The sequence below is a fragment of the Thalia democratica genome, chromosome 9 (genome assembly GCF_965202585.1).
Source record: "Thalia democratica chromosome 9, ktThaDemo2.hap1.1, whole genome shotgun sequence".
NCBI classification, from domain to species: domain Eukaryota; kingdom Metazoa; phylum Chordata; class Thaliacea; order Salpida; family Salpidae; genus Thalia; species Thalia democratica.
Window position 1 is genome coordinate 11,746,494 of NC_139173.1, and position 25,303 is coordinate 11,771,796.

General features: G+C 25.3%; 1 protein-coding gene and 1 long non-coding RNA gene across 2 annotated transcripts; both read left to right on the forward strand.

The window, feature by feature from the left end:
* Window positions 1-9,228: 9,228 nt before the first annotated feature.
* Window positions 9,229-10,421, forward strand: LOC145844154 (queuosine-tRNA galactosyltransferase-like). Its single transcript, XM_082951520.1, has one exon. The coding sequence runs from the start codon at window positions 9,378-9,380 to the stop codon at window positions 10,419-10,421; it is 1,044 nt and encodes a 347-aa protein (XP_082807646.1). The 5' UTR covers window positions 9,229-9,377.
* Window positions 10,422-11,676: 1,255 nt separating this feature from the next.
* On the forward strand, window positions 11,677-12,636 carry LOC145844468 (uncharacterized). Its single transcript, XR_014370285.1, has 2 exons — window positions 11,677-11,756; window positions 12,020-12,636. It is a non-coding gene; the product is annotated as an uncharacterized LOC145844468 (long non-coding RNA).
* Window positions 12,637-25,303: the final 12,667 nt, after the last annotated feature.

Consider the following 25,303-nt stretch of genomic DNA (forward strand, 5'->3'; position numbering starts at 1 on the left):
TATGATATCAACAAGCTGTATATTTGCATTCTTAGCATTATTGAGCAATTTACTGTCTAACTTTACGCTCAAGCTGATAATATATCGGTTGAAGTTTCAAAAAAACTATAATTTGTTTCTATAGCTTGACAGCACAGAAAAACTTTTAGATTTTAGCTACTATTCTCTTGAAATTAACGCAAAGCTGTTGATCTAGTGGTTTATAATTACTCATTATCTATTGAAAGCATTCCTTTGCAACTTGTTTCGTAAATTTAAACAAACAGCCTTTAAAACTATAATTATCTTATTCCCTCAAGCACTAGATAGTTTCTTTGCGAAATATTTCTATCCTTTTTACGTAAAACACTCTCGTCTTTAATTTCATTACTTTTTCCACTAAATACCTAATACTTTTCTCGAATGTATCGTATTTTGAATTTATTGTTTTGCTAAATTATATTTACTTTTAATTCAGTGTTTAGCAAACAAAAATAGTTGTAGTTTAAAGTTAAATAAAATGTTTTACAACTTAATTTTATCTATCAAGAAAAAGTTTAAGAAATTCGAGTATAAGAATAACTATGTGTTTTTAGCAATCTAGCTTTAATATTAGAATTATGTTTTTTTTAAATATCAATTCATTTTTAAAGCTTAAAACAGACTATGATATTAAAAAAACATATAGCTATAAAAGTGGCATTAATAAATGTATTATTTGTCTTTACCGTACCTTTACTGTAAAGTTTTTTTTTGTAGCTCACTATAATTTTGATTAAGTTTGGTATACAACTCGATGACCGAGAGGTCTTTTTGCGTATCCAGGTCCTTGAACCAAAAACTTTTGAGCAACTTTTCTTGTTTGTTCAATAAACAACTTTTTAATTGTTATTTTTTGAATTGTACTTGTAGATTTTGTTTTTAAAACGTGATATTTCTTTTTAAACACAATAAAAAGATCGAAGCTCAAAAAGTAAAACTAAAAGATTTCGTTTATAGAAAGACCTTTCGGTCAACAAGATATACAAAAATTAAAACAATAAAAACAAAACTAAAAGTTATGTATATTTAAGAATAGTACATCACAGTAATTTTTTTTTAATTGTACTATCTATTAGAATTTTATAAAATTACATTTTAAGAATATTAAACTAAATACTGTAACTTTTTACTTGAGTACGAACTTTTATGATAAAACCTATGTTTTCGAATTGCTTATTTTTTAAATTGAAGAAAAAAATGCTTTCTATAAATAAAAGAAGACTGAAAACGAATTTACGTTTTTTAATATTTTAATTAAAATGTATAAAGTAATATTAATAAACTAAAGTATACTATTCAAATGTTTAACAAAAACTATGAACGACTGATTAGAATAAAAATATACAAAAGCCACATTAAACTTTAATTAAACAGAAACAACTAATATTTTAGTAGACGTTTACTGAAAAACTCTTAAAAATATGTCTGTTAGAGTAGCTTTTAGTATAAGTCTAAAAAAAATTTTAATGTTCAATAAATAAACTAAAGCTAGGCAATACAAGATAGGTAAATACTATATAATGATAATATTAAAAACGAGTTGTAGGGCTAAAAGCTCTAAGCTTTAATAGTAAAAAGTTTGTGGTAATTTTTATCTTTTTTAGTAATATTTAGTTACTTTTATCATATTAAGGTTAGATTAACTCTATGTGAATTTTCAAAGACTTATTAAGTATTTACTTTTAGAAAAAGGGTACCCAAATTAAAGATTGCTGCCTATAAATAAAACTTTTTTCAACTATTTATTATTTAATTTAAGTTTAAAAGCAAAAGACATTAAAATCTTAATGTCCTAGACAAGACATTAAAAGGTGTCCTTGTTTTGTGACTCGATAACTAAAAGGTTTATTAGCACCAGGTCCTTTTACAAAATATTTCGGGCATCATTTTTTAGTTGCTCAATAAACTATAGGTAAAATTTTCAATTTAATTGATAAATCCTACATGACTAAGTTTTTTAAATATGTTAAAAACTATATTTTAATTTTTTTATAAATCTATTAAAGATAACGTGCAAAATATCTTAAGTGAGTAGCACAGTTTTTTTTTGTGTTTATTATTGTAGTGTTTTCTGTTGTAACTTTTTATAAACAAATTATCAAAATAAATAAATGTCAACTTTTGTGCTAAAAGTTCTCGTTTATTGTAATGTATAAATATAATAATAATGTAATAAAAGTTAATACTGTAATGTTATCAATTATTTTCATTAACATGTTTATTTTTCTCATAAACATTTTTAATAAACAGTAAATCGCTCATTGAGCTCGTCAGGATAGAAAAATTCAAAAAATACTAAAGTAATTCAAAAAAATAGTGATAGTAGATATTAACAATTGAATAAAACTAAAAAACGAAATAAAAATAAGTTTTAAATAACTACTAAAATAAATGTCAATTAACTTATATTTATTAAGTTTTCAGACAATTTTTGTTCTAATTACTTGTTGGTAAAAATATGAGTACAAAACAAGCTATAAGTAAAAGATAAGAATTAAACCGACAAAAAACTAAACATCAAGTATTTGTAAAGTTTGTAGATAGTGTGAACAAATATAATTTGTAAGTAAAAACCTAAAATCAAAACTAACTTTTAGTTTTAAACAGTAGCTAGAAAATTTAGCAATTATAAGTTAGTAGATATTAACTATTGGAAAAAAGTTGAAAACGAAATAATGTACATGAAAACATGTAAACAAGGGCTTTAAAGAAGTTTGCCAATAAAGCTAAATATGCTTTAAAAGACGCCTTTAAGCGTTAAAACAACTGTAGGCAAATTGAAAGTAGTTATTTTTAAATAACAATTATTTATTTTTGCAGTTTGCACAGAAATCTGTGACAATTTTCAATCAAACGACATTTTCTTCTAATAAGTTACGTTATATATATATATTTATATAAATATTAACATTGTTGTTTAACTTGTTAGTTCGGCAACTAAAGAAATAAACTACGCTAATTGCTAACATTAATACGTGTAGAAGGTAAAAGCCTATTTTCAAAAAAATATTTGTTTGTAATTTTTGATTGTTTTACAATATTTTTAATGAATATATATTTACTATATTATAGTATACTATAGGTAAAGTATATACCTAAGTTGATGAAATAAGTTTTTCATTAATTATCTTAACTAAAAAAAGTACAGTAAGCTCTCAACTAGGTTTGCACTTTAAACACCGGTATTGCCTACCTAGAATTTGTTTTATTTATTTATTTCATTAAGCCTGATACAAACATGTTAAAAGCCACTAAAATTTACAAACAAATACTAAAATAAAACCTTTTTAAATTTTTGTTTCAATCATACGTTATGAAAATGTCAATGTTATTTATTTTTGTTTATATCGCTTATTTGTACGCTTTTTATTTTTCTGTTGTAATCATTGGTATATAAATGACAAATTGTGCTTTTCAATGCTTTTTTATCTGAATTTTTCTAAGGTTTTATTGTTACACACTTTTAACATTTACATTTCAATCATTGATAGAAAAAAATAACTATTTTCCTTTAGCAGACTTTTTAAATCCTGTGTTTTAATTATGGGGTATGACAATTTAAGTCGTTTTATTCGTTTCTGCTATTAAATAAATTAACTGTTATATGCTTATTTTATTGGATTTGGTATACAGTTTTTAAATTCATAATTTTTCTGGTTCCTTATAACGTAATAATTTTGTACTAATAATTTTATGTTTTTTTAATTTCAAGTAACAAAAAAATTTCCGTTTTTCCGCTTATTCAGCGTACCATACCGGCAGGTTGTACGTAGGAAGTGCGTATCTGGTTGGCAGGTTGCTGTATCTCATATATTGTTGTTTTTGATGTTTCTTTTTATTTTTTTGATATTTAAAACTAAAAAAGTCAATGTGTACGGCTGTTTATCCTTTTTTAGGTTGTTTTAATAAAATAAAATATAAAAATGTATTGAATTTTTATTTATTTTATGTGCAGTAAAAATATAACATACAAATTATCTTCTCGGAACTTTACGAATTTTGTTTTATATAACGAAATATGTCATAAAAGTTTTGTAAATATAATATTGGTGTGATTAAAATGTCTTGCTACTTTCAAAGAACTATCCACAATCAAAAATTTTAAGCTAGCAGCAAGTAAACATAAAGTTAAGCTATTAAAATTTTAACAAGATGTTAAAATTGCTTAACAGCAATCGGTTTAATTTTGTGAAGTGTTTAAAACTTAGCTAGAAACCTAGAAGTCAAGACATTATAACTTGTTAGTTATAGCTTATATAAAAAAAATTAAAAGAACATTTATAGATAAATTTTTATGATGTGTCATTGTACGTAAAACTTGTTTCATTAATTAAAATTAAATAAAGTTCAAAAAAAAAAGTATACCAACGTCTCGTTTTCAAAGGAACAAGGGTGTAATTAAAACGTTATCTTTACTTAAAAAGCCAAGACTGTTCTCTAAAGGCTCTGAAATCTTATACTGTAAAAATTAAGTGTAATTTTTTAAGACCTTTCGTTATTAATTTTGCTTAAATTATTCAATATGAGTCAAGTCAGTCGAGTTTTGCCATTGGGTCGTCTAGTGTTCAACGGAGATTTCTAAATTTAAAATTCTTAAAGTATATTGTTATTTTTAATCTTAGTTTTATTGCAACATTTTATGATTTTCATCTTAAATATATTTAAACAATTTAACTCAAACGATGTATTGGAAATAACACATTTTTAAGCATTATCATTTATCAATACTGTAAAACACAACAGGTATGTAGAAATCGTTTACAAATCTGATTTTAAGCAAAATTTTTATTTATTTGTTTTCTTAAGCTTTTTAGTACTAATATTTATTTTTTTTCAACTTAAATCTAAATTTATTTTTGTAACTGCTTTAATTTTATCGTTTTGTGTTTTTTTCTCAGGTTTTGTCATTTTTTAACACAGTTTTTGAATGTTGTACATTACCATGTGTTGGGTTATACATTTTTTCAAATTATCTCCATATACCTAAATATGTGTTTCCTGAAGTTTGCTCAATTTATTAGTTTATTCAAAAGCGCTCAAAAAGTTTGGTCCAAGGACCTGGTGTAAGAAAAAACCTTTCGGTTGTCGAGTCGTACACCCCGGATACCTTTTAACGTTTTGTCCAGGACAGCTCTTTTATTTTAGTTTGCACAGAATTTTTTATATATTGTAAGACTATCTCCAACAAGTATGTTAAAGTTTCTGTTTATAATTTTTTAAGTTGTATAGAAGAAACCAGCTGCCAACCTATATACAAAATATAAAAACAAATTAAAGTTTCATGTGAATTTATTAGAAGAGAGAAGAATAAAAGCTGATGTTAACTATAAGATTAAAATTATTTTAAGCTGGAAAAATATAATTGTTTATAACCTATACTGTAAAAAAATACTCTTAAACTCTACCCTTTGAAACAATTAACATTTTCTGTTTCTATTTATGACTATATAGATATATATAAAATAAAAACAAATTGTACAGTAATCTTCCTTTATTGTACCAACATATGTTTCTGTGTGTTAACGAATCAACACACTTCAACTGGGTTCTGTAAAAAATAATTACTGTAATGAAAGAATAGAAGCATAGAATAAAGTGGGTGTATACATGTTTTTCAATAAAATAAAATAATTTCTACAGATAATAGTTAATAACAGGTAAAATACTTAATATTAAATCCGACTGTTATAAAACTATATAATATTTGTAATTATTAAGTCTAAAACAAGTAAAATAAACTAAAATACACAACAAAACAACAAATCATAATATAAACAAAGCACTCACGTTAAATGGAAAGAATAACTGATTCAAATTTACTGTTGTTAATGAACAAACAAAATTTTATATTATTTATTTAATTATATTTAAATTATTTATTTATATTCCAGTGAAGTTATTTCACTAGTATCTTTTATTAGCAGACGATTAAACCTATATTTTGAACAGTTATATAGATATATAATAATCTGACAGTTAACAATTCTAAATAACATTTTTATTATTTGTAGTGATTCTTATGTGCAAAATAGATCTTTTCTAAAAGGGTATTTATCACATGTGGTCAAAAGGGGGACAGCTCTCAGTTCCAACCCGCGCACAATTCCCACCTGGTCAAATACAATAACTGCTTACCAGCCAAGGGTAATGATTAGAGGTAACAGTGATAGTGAGAATTAAAAGATAAAAAACAAGAATAAAATAAAAAAAAAATGGGTGGGAATTGTGAGCATACCAGTCAAAAGTCAATGAAGTATAACTACTTTTATATATAGTCTTTTTTTAAAGTGAGCGTTATCAACCTCTTTTTTTCACTAAAGTATGTAAACTATTATAAACTGATAGTGTGCTTTAAAAATGTGAATTTGATATAAATTAGCTAAAAAAGTGTTAAGTCAGATAATTAAATGTAATGAATGTTATGTTGGAAATTTATTAATTGGAGTAATGCATAACAGTAAGAAACAATTCTAATCAGTTTGCACAAATAATAATTTGACAAATCAATTTTTTTAATAAAACAACCTTTAAACTGTATGAATGTTTGTATACAGCCCTCAAGATAAACTAAAATGTCTTTAAAAATCTAGCAGATACAAACAGTAATTGTTAAAGCACAAACAAAAATTAAAAGTTCACCATCTTCAAAATAGAGTTTAAATAAATTATTTATTAATATCTAACTACTAAATAAGTAGATATCCTTTAATAATCTGTACTTAAATTTTAAATATAGTACTTTCAGAGATCTGGATATTTTTTATGATTTTCTTTAGTTTGTGTTTTTATCATGTTACTTTCTTACTGCTTTTGTATTTAAGGTATAAACATAATTAAGGTATTTTGTCAAGTTTTGGTGGTAAATACTCCTTTTTTAGTTTCTGGCTGACTCAGGCAAGTTTTTTGTCACTCAGGCTAGCTTGTTTACTTCAAAGAATGGCAACCCTGATTGGTATTTCTGGACATCCTTGAAGTTTTGAACACAGTTCCCAAAAATACACTTGAAAATTTACACCTGATGTATTTAACTATTACCTGATCCATAGCATATTAATGCTCCTTTTAGTTAAACAATTTTAATGTTTGAAGCATTTTTTCTTTATTCTGTTTTTAAAGATGCTATAAAACAGGGTTTCCTAAAGTAGGCCTTTTCAGAAATTTAGGGGTCCATAAGCTGTAAATTTGCCACAAGGTAAATTCTCAAATTAGCTGTAAATTAAAGCTTACAATAGAAATTCTCGAGTTGATAATGAAGAGCAAAAAAATTGGTCTTAGTTTGTTTATTGTTAGTTATAAAACTTACGCTAAATAAAATAGGAATATTTCATAAATTTATGGACGGGGGACATAAGGCCATAATTTGAAACTTACACTAGATATTCTAAAGTTAATGAGCAAAAAAAAAAAGATCTTAGGCGTATTTAAGAGAAGTTTTTTGAGAAATATTGTTAGAGAGGGCCATAGCTTTTTTTTATTTCTTCAAAGAGGGTCTGATGAAAAAAGTTTGGGAACACTATATAAAGTGTTTGCAAAAACTTTTAAAAGCAAGTTTTATTTAATACTTTTAGTTTTAAATACAATCAAAGTTCTCAACTTGATTTCAGAGAGATAAATACAAATATAAGGTTTTAAATAGTTCTTTTATAAAACAGTTTATCATCTACAGGGTTGCCACACACTCAGGATAATATTTTGACTCAAACCAAGGCAAACTAGTTTTAAAACTTTTGAAAAACTCAGGCTGGCTCAGGCTAATTTTTTTTTGTTTAAGTTATTCAAGTTTGGGTTTTTTCCCTAATTGTTTTCTATTTTAATTTGATTTTTTTCTTAAAATGTCAACTTTACTAAATCCTTTTGTTATAATTTGGTGTTTTTAGGTATTTAGTAAATTTATTATCTACTATTAGTTTTTATTTTAGATTTATGTCTCAAATTCTGTATTTTTTCCTGTTTTTTGGTAAACTTTGGCTGAGACTCAGGCTTGCATATTTTTCCCGATAAGTAGTACCCCTGATTCTTTTAGATATCTAATTATAAATAAAAATCTTTAAAAGAATAAACCATAATTTTCTATCAAAATTCTTTTTAACATTATATTTACAAACTTTATTCTATAAAAAGTCTAATATTATTAAAGGAAGAAAATACAATAAAATAAACAAATAAACTTATATTTAAAAAATTTGAATAACTATGAACAATTGCATATGTAATTTTTTTACAACTCTTAAAAATATGTGAAAATTAGATAAGTGTAGAAGAAGTTTTATGCACACCACATTATTAAGTAAATACATTTTTTGTGGTAAAGTTATTTGTAGTGGTAGTTTTACTAATTTTAATAAAGTTTTAAACTCTATCAATGAAATTATTTATAAAAATATGGATCAAAAACTTGTTCTAATAAGTTTGTAAAGAATGTATAATAGGGTGCTTACTTTTACTGCTACTTTTGATTTTCCAGCTGGAAAAATGTTTGTGTTTTGGAAACATCATAAAGTCACCCTGTGCAAAATTTTAGATGATTTGAAGAAACTCTTACATTGGCTCCAACTGATTTTCTAAAAACTACCCCATTGCAAAATGGATGGGTCCAAAAATTGCAACATTGGAGTTTTAAGCTGAAATTTTTTTACATGTGTCTAATTATCTAACAAACACATTGAGAACAATTTAAAACGACCCAAAGAAAGTTTTATGGTACCATTTCTTGTTTTTTGAAGAAAAAACTAGAATTTCAAGAAAACTTACCAAAAGTTAAAAAATCAAGAAATTCTACAATAACACTTTTGTGATTTGTTTTAAATTTTTCACAATGTGTTTGTGTGATAATTAGCCACATGTAAAAAAAATCAGGTTAAAACTCCAAATTTGTATTTTTTGGATCCCGTACGTTTTGCATTTAAGAAAATTGTTTGGAGCTCTGGTGAAAGTTTATTCAAATTATCTAAAATTTTGCACAGGGTATTTTTATTATATTTCTGAAACAAAAAAATTTTTCCAACCAGAAAGTCAAAAGTAGCTGTAAAAATAAGCACCCATAATTAAAAGTATGTTCAAGCTTAACATTATGCTTATAATTATAAAATATATTTTTGTAATTGAAAACAAAGTCAGGCTAACTTGTAAAAATGTTTATATAAGCTTGCAAAAATTGATTAGTAAAATATTTAATTATTATATACAAACTATTTTTACAGTGTTTTTTAAGATATTTGATGCATAATATTATTTAATTTTTTTCTCCCTGTTTTCAAAGGTTTTTGACTTGGGGCCTTATGAAGAGCATTTAGAACTGTAACCTTTTTGTTATGTAAAAATTATTGTTTAATAAATAACAACCGAAAGACATTGTAATGTATGATGTTTCAGTTATTATGCCTGTTTACAACTGTGAAAGATGGTTAGAAGAAAGTTTGTTATCAATTTTAAAACAAAACTTTTCTGGTTCTCTACAACTTTGTGTTTTTAATGACTCTAGCACTGACAATTTAGCATCAATAATAAAGTTGTTTTTACCTCTCTTTACAGATAGAGGTATCAGTGTAAAAATTATAAACAATAAGCTTAAAGCACCTGGGGGTTGCGGATATGCAAAAAATGAAGCAATTAAGCATAGCAAAGGAAAGTATTTGTGTTTTTTTGATGCTGATGATGTTATGGCCCCAGAAAGAATTTCAAAACAGTTTGAAGAAGCAATAAAAGCTGACCCTTTCACATTGATAGGCTGCCAAGTCAAAAGAAGACCAAAAAACTCAACAGCAAGGTATACAAGATGGCTTAACAAGTTGACAAAACAACAGCTTTCTTTACAAGTGTTCACTGCAAATGGGCCCACAGTTGCCATGCCTACATGGTTTTGCTCAAAATTGTTATTTGATTCCGTGGAAGGCGGATTTTGCAAAGATGAAAAGGGTTGTCCTGAAGACTATTTGTTTTTTCTCAAACTCTTTGAAAAGCATTGCAATTTTATCAGAGTAGATTACCCGCTTGTAGTTTATAGACACCACTTAGGCTGTACTTCGTCTTCGGTCAAAGAGGAAACCATTTGGGACATTCGAATGAGAGCAATAGAGAAGCATGTATTACCCAAATGGAGTTCTTTTACAATTTGGAACGCTGGAAAGCAAGGGAGAAAATTCTTTAGAGACTTGTCACTCAGCTATAAAAGCAGAGTTGTTGCATTTTGCGATGTTGATGTAAAAAAGATCAATAAAGGTTTTTACACTTACCACTTGAGTGAAAGTAGAGTCAAGCCGGTGATACCTGTTGTTCATTTTTCTGAAGCAACAAAACCGTTTGTTATTTGCATGAAGCAAGATCTTACAAATGGTGTTTTTGAAAACAATCTACAATCCTTAAACTTAAAAGAAGGTATAGACTATGTTATGTTTAGTTAAATCTAATAACTTAAGAAAATAAAAAATTATTTGATAAATGCTGATACAAACTATTTTTCTAAAGTTATTAATATCTTGCTTTAATCATAAAAACTACTTGTAAATTTGGTTTTTAAAAAGCTTCTGTTTATTTTTTAAACCAGCATTTTAATAAAATTTTAGTTTTTTTGAAAGGAAAAGTTTTTGAACATAATGAATACATCTAAGAATAAAAGCCAGTAGTTACTGCTGGTTAAAGTCATTAAAAAAATTTCTATCAAATTTAGTCTGATTTCAAAAACAAAAATTTGTACAAGTTTAAATCAGTTAGCTACATTTTTTTTTATCCTATACGAATAAGTCATACAAAAAGTTTTTTAATAATTTTTTTTAGATTTTGTTTTGATTTCTTTAAATTTTCCATCTGTTGAAAAACTTTTTTTTATTGCATTTATTATAGTTACTTTAAATAACTCCTGATTTATGTAAATGTCTTATATTTAGTTGTTGCACATTTATTTATCTAATTTACAAATAGTTTAAAAATTTTCAAACAATGTTTCAAGTCTTTTATAGTTAATTTGTAACTCTAAGCAATCCATTAAAAACATACTTTATCGATCAAGCAATGTTATTAATTATGTAGCTTATTTATTTTCCAAGCAGTCTTTGTTATTTGTATAATAATCATATTTAATTGTTTTTGTACTTTTATACAAGTGTCTGAATTGTTTGAATGCAATTTTATATTATGTTATATTCATATACTACATTTTGCTAACCATACTCTTTTTTGCATTTAAGTTCCACAATTACTAACAGCATATGTACTTGTTTCATTTCTATTTATCAGCCTTAATAAACTTTATTAAAAACAAAACATTTTATTATCTTATGCCATGTAATTTTTTATTATGTAAAAATTTTTTACAGTTTTCTGCTTCGGTTTTAATCAATTTTTTATATTTAACTTTAACAGTTTCAACCATTTTTTGTAACCACAAATGTTTTTCTATGTATTTTTATTTTTAATTGACCCTCTGAATTTAATTATGCATTTGTGTATAAATGGTAACTTATTGTAGAAAATTAAAATTTTCAATAATTTTTCATTTTAAATAAAGATTCTAGTTTAATTTTTAAAACAGTAATTTATAACAAAAACTATTGTTGTACATACAGATTTTCTTATAGATATTTTAACAATTAATTTTATTTAAGCTGAAAAAAATACTTCCTAGAAACTTTAAAAACTGAAGTAGTATAAAGTAAATATAAGAGTTTAGCACAGCTTTGTTTAATCTAAGTTACAACAAAAAACTAAAAATTTTTGAAGCTTGTTTCAATAGTTTCTAAGTATGTCAATGATTTATATGTCTTAGTTAACTTTAAGTGTTTAATTTTTTAGTGCTCTCTACCATTTTAGATAAAAATTTATAAATTATACACACTATTTCTAAAAATAGAAAATGTTTTCTTGAAAAGTAGTTTATAGCTAGTGTTTAAGTACAAAAAGTAAAAAGCAAAGATTCTCCCTAACTTTTACATTTTATATATATATGTATATTTATGTATTTGTACAACTAAATGCTTTATCAAAGTAAACTATTAATTTGTAGATGTCAAATAAAATACCCACTAACTCGCCCGCCTTCGCCAAAGCAAGAGATTCGTTGAGGCAGCTTCCCGGTAAACTGAAGAAGTGCAATCAGCAGCTGCTGGCTTACGGAACCTGCGTTAAGGAATGGGACAGTATTCGCAAGGGAGACTGCAGCAAAGAATTTCTAGCGTTGAAAAACTGCGTAGGGAAAATTTGATATTTTGCACGTCTTGATATTTATGATTATAAAAGTTCTCTTTGATCTATGATGTTGAACTTCGTTGTGCTTTTAAAATGGTACAAACCTTAATTGTGATCTAGTTCACTTTTTATGTTATTTTTAATAATCTTTACATTAAATTGAGTCGATAAAGTTACTGTTTTGGTAGAAATTGTATTTTATCAATTATAAAATTTTGATATTATTATAGAGTTCGTTAATTACCTAACATTTTTTAAACATGTTATTTTTTCATTTCATTTTTATTATCAATTTTTAAAATAGTTCACTTGCGGAGATTATGTAAACTTACAAAATTTCTACAAATGTAAATTATTTCAAATAGTGCTCAACCACGTAATGCTAACTAATATTTAATTTCATAAGTGCTTCATTAAACACTTAAAAAACTCTTGTGCTCCAAAGAATTGTTATAATTGATGCTAAGTTTATTTTTTATTATTAATAGTAGTATAAATTACAGTTATGTATTAGTTTTTTTATTAGTGACAGAAATCGTTTGCTGATTAAAACAAAATTAATAAAAAAATACTAAATTAATTACCTAACTCAGGGATTGGCAAACAGTTACCCACAAAGCTAAAATTTGTGTCCCCCTTTGTATCTATAAGCTTAAATATACTTTTAAAAACAATAATAAGAAAATGGTAAAAGGTTATAACTACATTCTTAACTTATTAATTGCATTTTACTAGTCTTTACTATTGCTTGTTTTATATTATTTTCAGTTTAAAATAGTTTCTTTACATTGATAACTACAAATTCGAATAACTGCTGCCTGCGGAGAACTTTTTTTTCTATACTGTGCGTCCCGAAAGTAATTTTTTTCTTGTAAACTACTTGCTACTTATAAAAGACTGCCAACCGCTGAACTACCTGGTCAAATAAGTCTGCTTAATTTGTATTTAAAAAGTAATTATATTGCTGAAAATATTGTAATTATATATTTTAAATTCCAATTCAGTAATAGTTATATTTTGTAGTGACGTAATTCACGTTAACTCTCTTGTTTTTAACTTAGCTATTAAAAGTTAAGTAAATGATTTTTAAAGTAAAAAATACAACAAAGGTGTATTCATAGCTTTGAATTTAGAAACACAACATTGCAAAATAATATAGTCTTTACCAGTAATAAACAAGATCATTAAACAAAAAAATGTTCTCACAGTTTGATGCTCTGAATAAAAAAGTTTAGTAATTATTACTTGTTGATACCCATATACCATTTTAAGTTTTAATTTTATAAAAAATTATACAACTTTTCTGTATGTGCTTGATTGCTCTGGTTTTAAAAACTACATTTTTCTTTGTAATCGACGGAAATAGTTATCGCAAAAACATTTTCCGAATATAGATCTTAAATGTTGTAGTACTTTCCGTTGTGTATTACACCTGAACTCAAGTAATATGTTCAGATTGACGTAACATTTGAATTTACATCGATGTATAAATATTTATCACAAATTGAAAAATTCTATAAAAGTTTTGTTAGTGATAAAGGTTTTGAAAATTTGTAACTAATAAGCTTTTTGGTATACTTTAAAAATCCGCCTGATTTTTATATATTTTTGCATTTTTTTTCACTATTACTTTTAACGGGTGGGTGTCACTTTTGCACGAGCGTCACTTTTGCACGAGGGGACACTTTTGCACGAGGGTCACTTTTGCACGAGGGGACACTTTTGCACGGCGACTCTTTTGCACGAGCGTCACTTTTGCACGGATGGTCACTTTTGCACGAGGAGACACTTTTGCACGGCGACATTTTTTCACGATGACAATTTTTTACGGCAGCATTGTTGCACAACGTCACATTTTTACAATGAAATTTTCGCACAACGACGTTTTGGCATGATGACTTTTTCGCACGAAAAATCAATTTTGCATGCAGGCCGATTAAAAGTTTTTTAGCTACTACCAAGTCTGTAACATAAAAAGAAACTGAAAACTAAAATTTTATAATATACCTATATTAAAGGCAAAAAATGAAAGATCTAAAATCTTAAAAAGTATAAGTTAATGTTAGAAACAAACTAACGAAAAGATAAAATAAAATTATTTATAAAAGATTCATACCAGGGACAATAAAGTTAATTCATTTAGAAACTAGGATAAAAAATACTTTAAGTGTAAGTAAGTTGTTCTAGCTTATTTTGAATTTTAATATATTAATCAACAACTATGCTTTTTTATATATTTTACTATACGGTTACAAGTTTATTGTTCATATGATGAACCTAGGCATCAAAACCTAGACCACTTAAACTGGAAGACACATTAAGTAAAAATAAAATAACACATATAGTATATTTATTATAACAAAATAAAAAAATATTATATAAAATTTATAGGTTAACATAAAAAGCAAAATTTTAACCACAAACTTATTTTTATTTACGCTTTGATGTAGAACATCATCAAGTATTTAAATGCATTGACTAACAACAAAAATAAAAACCTAACGCTCCAAAGACATTAACGTTAGGCTATAATTGGCTTGATACTTTTGATGAACATAAGTTCAAACTTCCAAGTGTTACTCTCTCATTGGCTTATCATGCAACATTATTGTAATGAAATAATCTAAGTTTAAATCATGAAAAATGCGCTATTTTATTGCTTTTTTTATTCTCACGCTAAATTAAAAAATAAAAATAAACATCAGGTAAAATATGAAATACCTTTACACTTTATAAACTAACTAAATCTTTTTTTTTTGATTTAACAATTGTTTGAAATAAAAATAAATTTAAAATATTTTTTTAACAGCTATATAATGCTAATTATAACATCAAGAGAAAATAAGTAAAAATAATACTCAAAACTCGTGTTTTAAGCTTTACTAAATTAAGTTTATCTTTCTGTTTAAAAAGTAACAAAATTCAGATTATTTTCATTTAATGTATTCAAAATTGTTTTTGTTTAAAATTAAAAATGTGTATTTAACTAGTTTATTTAAGTTAAGCTAATGAATATAAGTTAATGAATTGTGGTACGTTATTATATTGTTCTACGTAAAACTTTAAATTAAAATTTCATTAAAAAATTACCACATTTTAGTTATTTACAACAACTTGCGTTTAAAAGCGAGTATTATTTACGTTAAAAAAAAAATTAAAAAAATGTTGCTGTGCAAAAGTGTCATCTCGTGCAAAAGTGACCCTCCGTGCAAAAGAGTCGCCGTGCAAAAGTGTCCCCTCGTGCAAAAGTGATCCTGCGTGCAAAAGTGACGCCGTGCAAAAGTGTCCTCTCGTGCAAAAGAGTCGCCGTGCAAAAGTGTCCCCTCGTGCAAAGGTGACGCCGTGCAAAAGTGTCCCCTCGTGCTAAAGTGACCCTTCGTGCAAAAGAGTCGCCGTGCAAAAGTGTCCCCTCGTGCAAAAATGACCCTTCGTGCAAAAGTGACCCTCGTGCAAAAGTGTCTTCGTGCAAAAGTGACGCTCGTGCAAAAGTGACCCGTTCCCACTTTTAACCCTTACCCTCGATAGGTAAGCAGTTCTTGAATTAGACTAGGTGGATTTTGAACGTGTCCCAGCTTTTTAAATCACAGAAACGTTAAATTTAGTTTTTTATATAGAACTTACACCTTAAGTTTAACTATTCAAAAACATAGATATAAGCGTTTGTTAACAAAAGATCCTAGCGAAACAAGTTAACTAGAGTATATAATAATAACAATTTATACAATATCCCTTCTTTATTACACTAACACATATTTCTGTGTCTTAACGAATTAACACACTTCAACAAAGCTATGAAATTTAGGAAGTATTTCCACAGACAGAAACACTTTAAGTTTATATCTTTTGACCCTAAGCCGTTTAAGTAAATCTGAAATTTTAGATTTTTTAAAGGATTTTTACGAGTTTACCAAACAATTAAATACTCTAGTTGTGAATTACTATGCAGTGCGAGATCTTGATTTAGTATATAAGAAAAAGCTTTGTATAATTATGTTAAAAAACACAGTTTATGAATTGAAGCTTAAATTTATGGTGAAAAGACTTAGTATTTAAAAAAATCGTTTTGATCGTCGAGCTACACACCACTTTTTGACTTGAACTATACCGAAAAAAAATACATATCTTTTAACATTAACACCTTTTAAGATAATCAAGGCATAAGAAAATAAAAACATATGCTAATGTAAAAACAGAATATGATATCTAACTCAGAATACATTATCATGGAAAAAAAAATCTTTTTCTTAGAATAATAAGTATAGGCAAATTTAATTATTTTCAGTTTTTATAATCTTTATGGTTAAAACCTAGATACTTACAGAAAAAGAGTACGTTTTTGAACCTCTAACTATTTTAAACTGCAAGTATACTTTTACTCTTATAGATCTAACTATAACAAAACGAAGAAATCAAAGAAATGTATGCGTAAACTGAATGTCATCATACTTCTCTATAAACGAGAAATAAAAACAAGCTAGAACTTGTTGTTGTTTAAAAAGTGAATTTAGTTGTTAATGTGGCTAATAAAATACTTTTGAATCATTAAAATGAAAGACTTAGTAAGTATACCTACACAAAAAATATAAACTTAATTAATGGAAATTTACTAACAATCTAAATGTAATAATAACATAATTCAAAAATTTTAAACTAAATCTAAATTGTTAGAACTAAGTTAACATATTCAGTAAGGACATACCTTATTTATAAAGCAATTTTCAATGTACTCCCAAAACATGAAAATTATTTTCCCATTTTAAACTATTTATACTTCAGTTATTCTTTTAGTAAATTCTTAAAATAATCTTGTACCTTTCAATATGATCGTTCGACAGTTCTTTATATTGTTTACTACGCTGATAAGCTAGTGATCAATGACCATGTCTATTTAAATTTGGTACAAAGAGTTTTCATTAAAAAGATATCGTAAAACGGTTATAAACTCTATTTTTTAGATAACACCTAATTAACTGGTGAAGAGATATGTTTAAATGTATACAATGTACATCAAGACAACAGTTTGCAAAGTACTAATTTTATTAAAATTGACGTACACAATTTATTAGTTGACATCTTAAAAAAAACTAGTAGCTGCTTTGACATATATTAAAAGTTGGTTTGTAAATTTTTTATCAAAAACATATTATAAAACTGGACGAAAAGTTGGAGTAGTTGCTCCTCCTAGTCGATAATAAGAGAAAAAGTTTATAAAATATATATTTTTTTTGTTTTAGCTTTTAATTTTCGGGATAAAACATTTTTTGTAATGTTTAACATTCAAAGCATTCATAAAAAGAGACATACGCGAAACGGCAATCGTTCTAAAAATGATTCAGTGCAAAATTTCCATGGTAATTTGATAATGAAGGAGCTGAAAAACGTTACAGCTCCTCGTTACTAAAACGGTGAACGTTAAATATTACACAAGGAAACAATGTATTAAGTATATAAAATTGAAGTAAGTATAGAAACCATGAAGCTAAATTTACCTAATAAAGATGTACTAGGTGCAGTTTAATAAGTTTAAATAAAAACTATGATTTAAAAATACATTTGCACTTGTTCAAAAAAGAAAGTGTAAAAAATCTCTCGTAGACTCGTTTTTATTTTTCATAGCTAACAAAAAACTATGTATGCAATTTAATGTAACCATAACACCTTAAGAGTTTACTAAATTAGTTGAAGATTAAAATTTTGAATTTGAATAATTTGTCTATACTTTGAAATTTTCTGAAACCCCTATCAAAATACACGTCGCCACTGGTCGACAGGCATATTGTAGTTGCAGGCAAGCATTTATAAACTATACTTTGCGGACTGCAGTTTTAGTCACAGTTTTACATTTATTACTCATAGAGGGCGCTGTTTGAGGAGTAGATAGCGTTTTTTGATCTAAATCAGGTTTTTCCACATACTAATTTTCGTGTTAAACCACATGACATAATTTACTAAAAAATCTACTTTTTATAAGAAATAACTCCTTTATAGCTAATTGCAAACTTACTTCTCCTTACTAGCTATTGATTACTGATAGCTAAAACTTTCCACCTTTTTGAAACCTGATTAAAACAGACAGCTTAAGTCTAATGTTTATTACTTTTTATGTATAACAACTATTTATTAATAAAAAATGTACATTTTTTTGAACGGAACAGCAGTAGATAAAATCGTGAGTTTGGTGTTTAAAGCTCTTTGCTTCTAAAAGAATGCGTACAAATCACGAGCTAAGGATTAAAACTTATTTATCACTGCCCTTCCTTGTAAACTATTTATCTAAGCCAAGCTTACATTAAATACTTACTAGCTACTTAAATAAAACTTATATAGATAAAAAACATACATAAACAAAAGTCTTAATTTTTTAAAAGAAATTCTTCAACAGAAAAGGAATAGAAATATTTTTAGTTGTTCATTCTACAAGTTTTGTTCTCATTCTCAAGTTCTTTCAGTTGATCGAACAGCGACTTCATCTCGGTGCCCATTTTCTCTATATCTTGGCTGCAGTCGTGTTTAAACTTCTCGAAACCCTTCATCTCCGCTTCTTTCAGACTGTAATTGTGTTTGTACTATTGTTTATTGAACAAAAAAAAACGCTCAAAAATTTGGTCCAAGGACTTGGTGCACGAAAAAACCTTTCGGTTATCGAGTCATACACCATGGTACAGTTTAAAGTCATGTCCAGGACACATTATTAAAATTATGACAGTTGTACAAATTATTTAAAAATAAATACATTTAATTTGAAAATGTTATATAATGAAAAACAGTTTAATACACAGTATTTATAGTATCTGTATAATTTTAGTAAGTGTTAGTGAAACTAATTGTACAAATACTTAATATTTTTTTATAAATTGTTCTAGACAAGACGTTTTAAGGTATCCGTGATGTACGAATCAATAACCGAAAGGTTGTTTGTTCACCAAGTCCTAAGACTAAATATTTCGAATCTTTTTTTGTCGTTCAATAAACGATAAACGTAGTTAAAATTTAAGTAATATCTGTTTACATTTTTGCTGTTATATTATAGAAAATGTTTAACTTTTTAAAGATATAGTGAAATAATTATTTTTTAAGTTTTCTTAACTGTATAACTGTATGACTAAATCTAATTAACGTTTAAAAGATACAAAAAAATTGTGTTTTTGCTCCTGTATAATTGTAAAGAAATGATAAAATTAGTTTTGTGTTTGTTCTTTTCAAATAACTTTTATTCATATTTTGTTTTTTTACTTTTAAATGTTTGTGTACAGGTAACTTAAAGGTAAGTTACATAAAACTATAGTTTAAAAATTAAAAAAGTTGAAAAATAACTGTACAAGATGTAACTAGCAGGTCGTAAGTAAAAAGTATTATTTCTAAACAACTGATTGATTTTTTAATACTAAACCTAAATGTATCAAACCTTGAATTAACTTTGTTTTTACAGTTCGTTAAGGAAATCAGTAAAGTCAATAAATAAATTTAACTGAATTAGTTTAACTTTTTTCAGTACTTTAAAAACTCTTGTGTGTCTGTATAGAAATAAAATTACCTAGTAAAAATATTTATATTTAAGTTGCTTTTATTTAATCCGCTTTAAATTAAAAAAAATATCTTTATAGAAACAGATTAAATTCATAAAAAGTTAAAACCAACGCGTAAAAATCTTCTCTAGACATTCCATAGAAAAATACATTTTCAAATGTATTCATTTTTTTGTTGTGGAGCTCTTCGCATCTAAAAACATTAAAAGCTTTTTAACAACCATAAAAAACTATAATTAAGTATTAATATTGTAATACATTATATAATAATAATAAGGTATATATTATATAATATTATATTGATATTACTTATCTATAACAGTATGCTTTATGAACAGTTTTAGATGTCTTGATTGTAAAGTTTTCTGAGTAAACTAAACAGTACAAAGTATTTTTTTAACTATTTACTTCTTGCAGCAATCATCCGTGTTACTACGCACCTTAAATGATTTACACTTTCCTAAAGTAATCCAACTTATCAAAACTCCTATTCAATAGAACCAAATTTAACTTTTCGTAAAACATTATTTACGGCTATTTGTTGTTAATATGAGACATAAACCATTGCATAAAAACATATAGTATATATTTTAAATGACTTTAAACTAACGCTTCGTAGATTTTTTCCAACTTCGCCTTGGCTGTATAGGCTGCAATTATCTCCAACTTCTTTTTGAAAGTATTGTACTGTTGTGGCGTTTCTTCATGGTCAGAAGATGTAGCGTCATTTGGGTACTGAAAATAATAACTTTGGAAAGATCAACTTCTCTGTTAGTGTTTAAAGTATAATATTTGAGCATAAATATAAATACTGGATCAAGTTGAACAAAAAATATTTTCATCGTCTTTTTTATATGAATAATAAGACGCTTAAATTTCACAAGTACTTTTGTATTATTATAAATATAGCAGTATGTTTTATAAATAATACTAGTACTGCATTTATTGTCAAAGTTATTTAACTAAGTTAAGAAAAAAAAAATCTATTTTTTTAACATTTTCATTAATAGTTACTTCTTGCAAAAAATATTACTTAAAAATAATAACTTTTAATAGTATAGTTGTTTCTTGCCTAAAATATAGCAACATTTTGAAAAAGAATACTGACTATTAATGAATTAACTCCACCTGAATACTTGCTTTTTTTGATTTCATCGTCTTCTTTATCAGTAGAAGTAGAAACCTATTTAAATTCTTTTGTTGAATAAAAGTTTTATCAAAAGTATAACCAACAAATGACTGACATCTAAAAAACTATTTAAAAAAAATTTAAGTTTGAAAAAATCGTAAATGTTTAAAATGTATGTTTAAATCTAAAGAAGGTTCCTTGTTGAACTAACCTCATACGAATGTTCTTTTTCCCCCATTTTATTAGACTATTTAAATTATATTTTTAAAACTCAAAAGTTATTGGTTCTATATACTATTATCTTGAATAGTAAATAGTATTTACTAAATACAGTCGTTTTTATTAAAAGCTTAATTATCTTTTTTATTTTTATATAAGAAACAGTGAAATTAAGTTGTTTACTCAATTTGTTGATTACTTAGATAAGTTATTATTTCCTGAACGAACAAGTAGAGCATGGTAGTTTTTGAAAACAAACAACAAAAATAGTGAAATAGCTTACTTGAGGAATAAATTTCATTTTACTTTCATAGTTTTATTAGTAAATAATTTTCAGTTAAAGTCAACGTGTTTTACATTGATATAACAGTATATACGCATTTCTTTAGTAGAGAAACTGTTTTAAACTTTGAAAAAATAAGGTTAGTTTAATTTTCTTTTAAAATTCAGTCACTAAGCTTAATACTTCTAAAAGAGCTTTAATTAAAATAATAAAGTAAGTTTAACACTTAAAGTTTCTTCTGATAGTTTAAAGTAAGTTACAAAACTGTGTTATGATTTTTGTTAAATATAACTATATCTAACATTTGATTTCATAGATAAAGCCTTTTCTTTAGTCTTGACTTTATGTAAAGTTATATATTCTGTTTAAAAAACGCTGTTATTGAAAAACAATATAAATACCTTAAACATGTACTAAACTTCTAAAACACAATTTTGAAAAATCTAAAAAGTAACTTTAAACGCAACTAAAGAGTGTTTTCTGTTTATATAAGAAAAAGTGAAATTAAGTTGTTTACTCAATTTGTTGATTACTTAGATAAGTTATTATTTCCTGAACGAACAAGTAGAGCATGGTAGTTTTTGAAAACAAACAACAAAAATAGTGAAATAGCTTACTTGAGGAGTAAATTTTATTTTACTTTCATAGTTTTATTTACTGATTAGAACAACTAAATTACATTAAAAAGTTTGATTTTAATTTTTTATCCATGAAATATTGTAAGTAACAGAAGTACGTTAAAATAAACTAATTAGATTAACTTTACTAAAATTATTAAGTTAAAAAAATTTATAGAAGTATTCTACTTTTATAAAAAGAACTACAATTCGTCTGCAATATAACTTACTTACTTTTAAAAGTTTTATAAGAGAGAAAAGACAACTTGAAATAAAAGGGCTAAAGTGACAAAAAGTTTAAAGTTTTAAAATCTGTAATAGACTTTTAAAACATAAATACAATTTAATGTCTTATAACAACCTTTAACGAAAGTACAAATTTAGTAACAAACAAATAAAAAACTAGTTTTTATCTTATTTTAACTTTTAATAAAAAGCTAAAACTATAAACGTTCAATTCAACTTACATTTACTATTATGTTACATGAATTAACAAAATTTGTTTCTTTGTATAAATGTTTTTACTATCTTTTCAAAACTTCTTCTATCTTTTAATTAAAAAATTGTACTTTCTAATGATTTTTTAACAATAACAAAAAATTTAAACAACAAAATAAAAATATAGAAAATACTGATTTTTTTAATAGTTTGAAATAAAACCAAAAGTAATAATAAACAAACAAGTTGGTCGTTTGTAAATAAATATATTGAATCTATTGCTATTGTAGAGGCTCATTAGTCGTTTTTATATTTAACACACAATGCTCACAAACATGAACTTTATTTTTTTCTCAGAATAAACAATAGACAATTTAATTTACAAACAACGACAGCAACAGTTTAATAATTAGAACCAAGTTTATATACAACAATAAATTGTTTTGCTTTAACAAACTGCATGAATTAAGAATCAGTTATAAGTTAGTTAAATTTTATATCACCATTTTTTGTAACAATACATGTATTATATAGAATTAAATTTAATCAAAAAATAAAACTTTTACTGAGTCCATTTTAAAGGGATATTAAGCAAGGTATTTATTTGAAAATACGAATTTAAACAAAAATATGACATATTTTTCATTTAAAACAATCATCAGCTATTTGGTTTTTTTATTTCTTTTTTTTTTTGAACTTCGTATTCTAAAAACTAATTAACCAACTAATCATAAATAATAGCAAGTACAACAAGATAATCAAATACACAACAAATTTGTGTTCATAGTTCTAAATTTAATAGCAATTCGTTTCAAAGTCTTATAAATTTCTGTGTATATAAAAAATATCATAAAGTAAAAAGTTGTTCACGCAGTACGATATGCTGATTAGTAAATTTTAATAGTTAAGGCGGATAAACCATTTTAACTCAATATATACATATGTACTTATTAGTGTGCTGCATAGAAATTTGAGAGGTATATATAATTTTTTAGTAGTTCATAACAAATTAATATTTAAGAAATTATGACATTTACCAGCAGTGATTTAATTTTAGTAATTGCATTTTTTCTATAATAAAAAAATACTCATTAAATAATCAATTTGCACAAAGTTTCTATTCTACGATCTACTGTACATGGCTGCTAAAAAATTTTAGAACCAGTGATCTGCACAATTTAAGTAAAACTTGATACATTTTATTCAAGCTAGCAAAATTATTTTTCATTATTGTTAGCAGTTTCAAAAAATTAAGTTTTTTTACCTAAAACTATAGTTTTTTATCTTTATAACAAAATTACAACCATGTATAAACTTTTTACTCTTGTTTACAAACTACCTATTTCATTATTTATCGCAAAAACATTTTTTCATACCTAGATCTTGAAGTTTTACTACTACTATCGCTGCTTATTACATCTGATTTGTTCAAGTAATTCGTTTAAAGCTTTTACGTTTAAAGTTTAAAGTTTAAAGCGTTTAATGCATAAGGTCTACAGAAGCAATTCTTAATCTGGGCTAAATCTACCCCTGGGGGTAAACTCTCTTATTTTAGGGGGTAAAATTTCTTTATTACAAGTTATGTAAATTAATTGTTATCATTGTCTTTTTAACTTGTAAGATAGTATTTATCTTAAAGATATCTTAAAGTTTTACGATTTTTATACTTGATAAGATTAAAGTTTAAAAAATCTAGTCTTTTTAGTCATAGTTAAACACTATTTTATGTTTTGGGGGTAAATTTGGTAATTAAATTCCAAAAAGGGGTAAAGCATGAATAAAAGGTTAAGAACCACTGGTCTACAGTAACAAAGTGTTTAAAGTATTCAAAACTACATTAGAAATTTAAAAACAAAGTTATAATCTAATATCTTACTATAAACTTTAAAAACAATTCACACTTGGTAATAAACAAATCAAAAACTACTGTTTATATCTGAACTTTAGAAAAAAAAACTAAAACTTAATTCAAAAAATTGTTATATAACTTTATACTTTTGCTTATATTTCTCAGTATGTCACATGAAAGTAGCAAAATTTCTTTTTATGTTAATAATGACTTTTACTTTATCTTTAAAGTTCATTTTTTTAATTAAAATAATGTACTTTTAATTAAGTGTATAACATTTATATATAAATAATACAATAAAAGATAACTAGTGAAAAACTTGATAGTTTTAAACTGTTTGTAAAATTATCAATAGTTTAATAAAAACCAAAAGTAAAAACTAAGGTAAAATAGTTATTCACTTGTAAATAAGTATATTAAATCTAATGTTTTATAAAAGCTTATTAATCTTAACTACAATTGAAACACAGTGCTTTCGAACATGAACTTGAATACAATTATTTTTTTACAGAAAAAAAAAAAAAACTTAATCTATAAACACTATAGTAAAGATATGTTGAGTTTTTAACATACTTTAAAGTTTCAAAACACCTATAAAAATTAATATCTCATTATAAGTTTAAATAAAAGTTTTATATTTTATAAATCAAAATTAAAAACGCCTCTGTTTCTAATCTGAACTTGGTATAAAAAACTTAAAACCAACTTTTTGTACAAAACAACAAGTTATTAATCAGTTAGTTTTTAATTCAGCTTGGATATGCTATTATGTCACATGATAATAAAAAATATTTAATTTTATATTTTTAATGATTTTACTATCTCTTTGAAGCTAATTTTTTTTCTTTAAACCTTATTTTTAAATATTTTTAGCCTTATAAAACGGCTTTAATAAATAATTTAGTTTTAAAATATTTGTAGTGTTTTTAATAGTTTAAAAACAAAAAATACATAGTTACTAGCATAGTTGTCAAACTTTCTAGTAGTTTTATTTTTCATATACTTTTTTTTTAATTATTTTTTGAATATTCGGGACAAAAA

What these genes read in the sequence shown, in the direction of transcription:
- LOC145844154 (XM_082951520.1), top strand. Translation starts at nt 9,378, where the DNA reads ATGTATGATGTTTCAGTTATTATGCCTGTTTACAACTGTGAAAGATGG.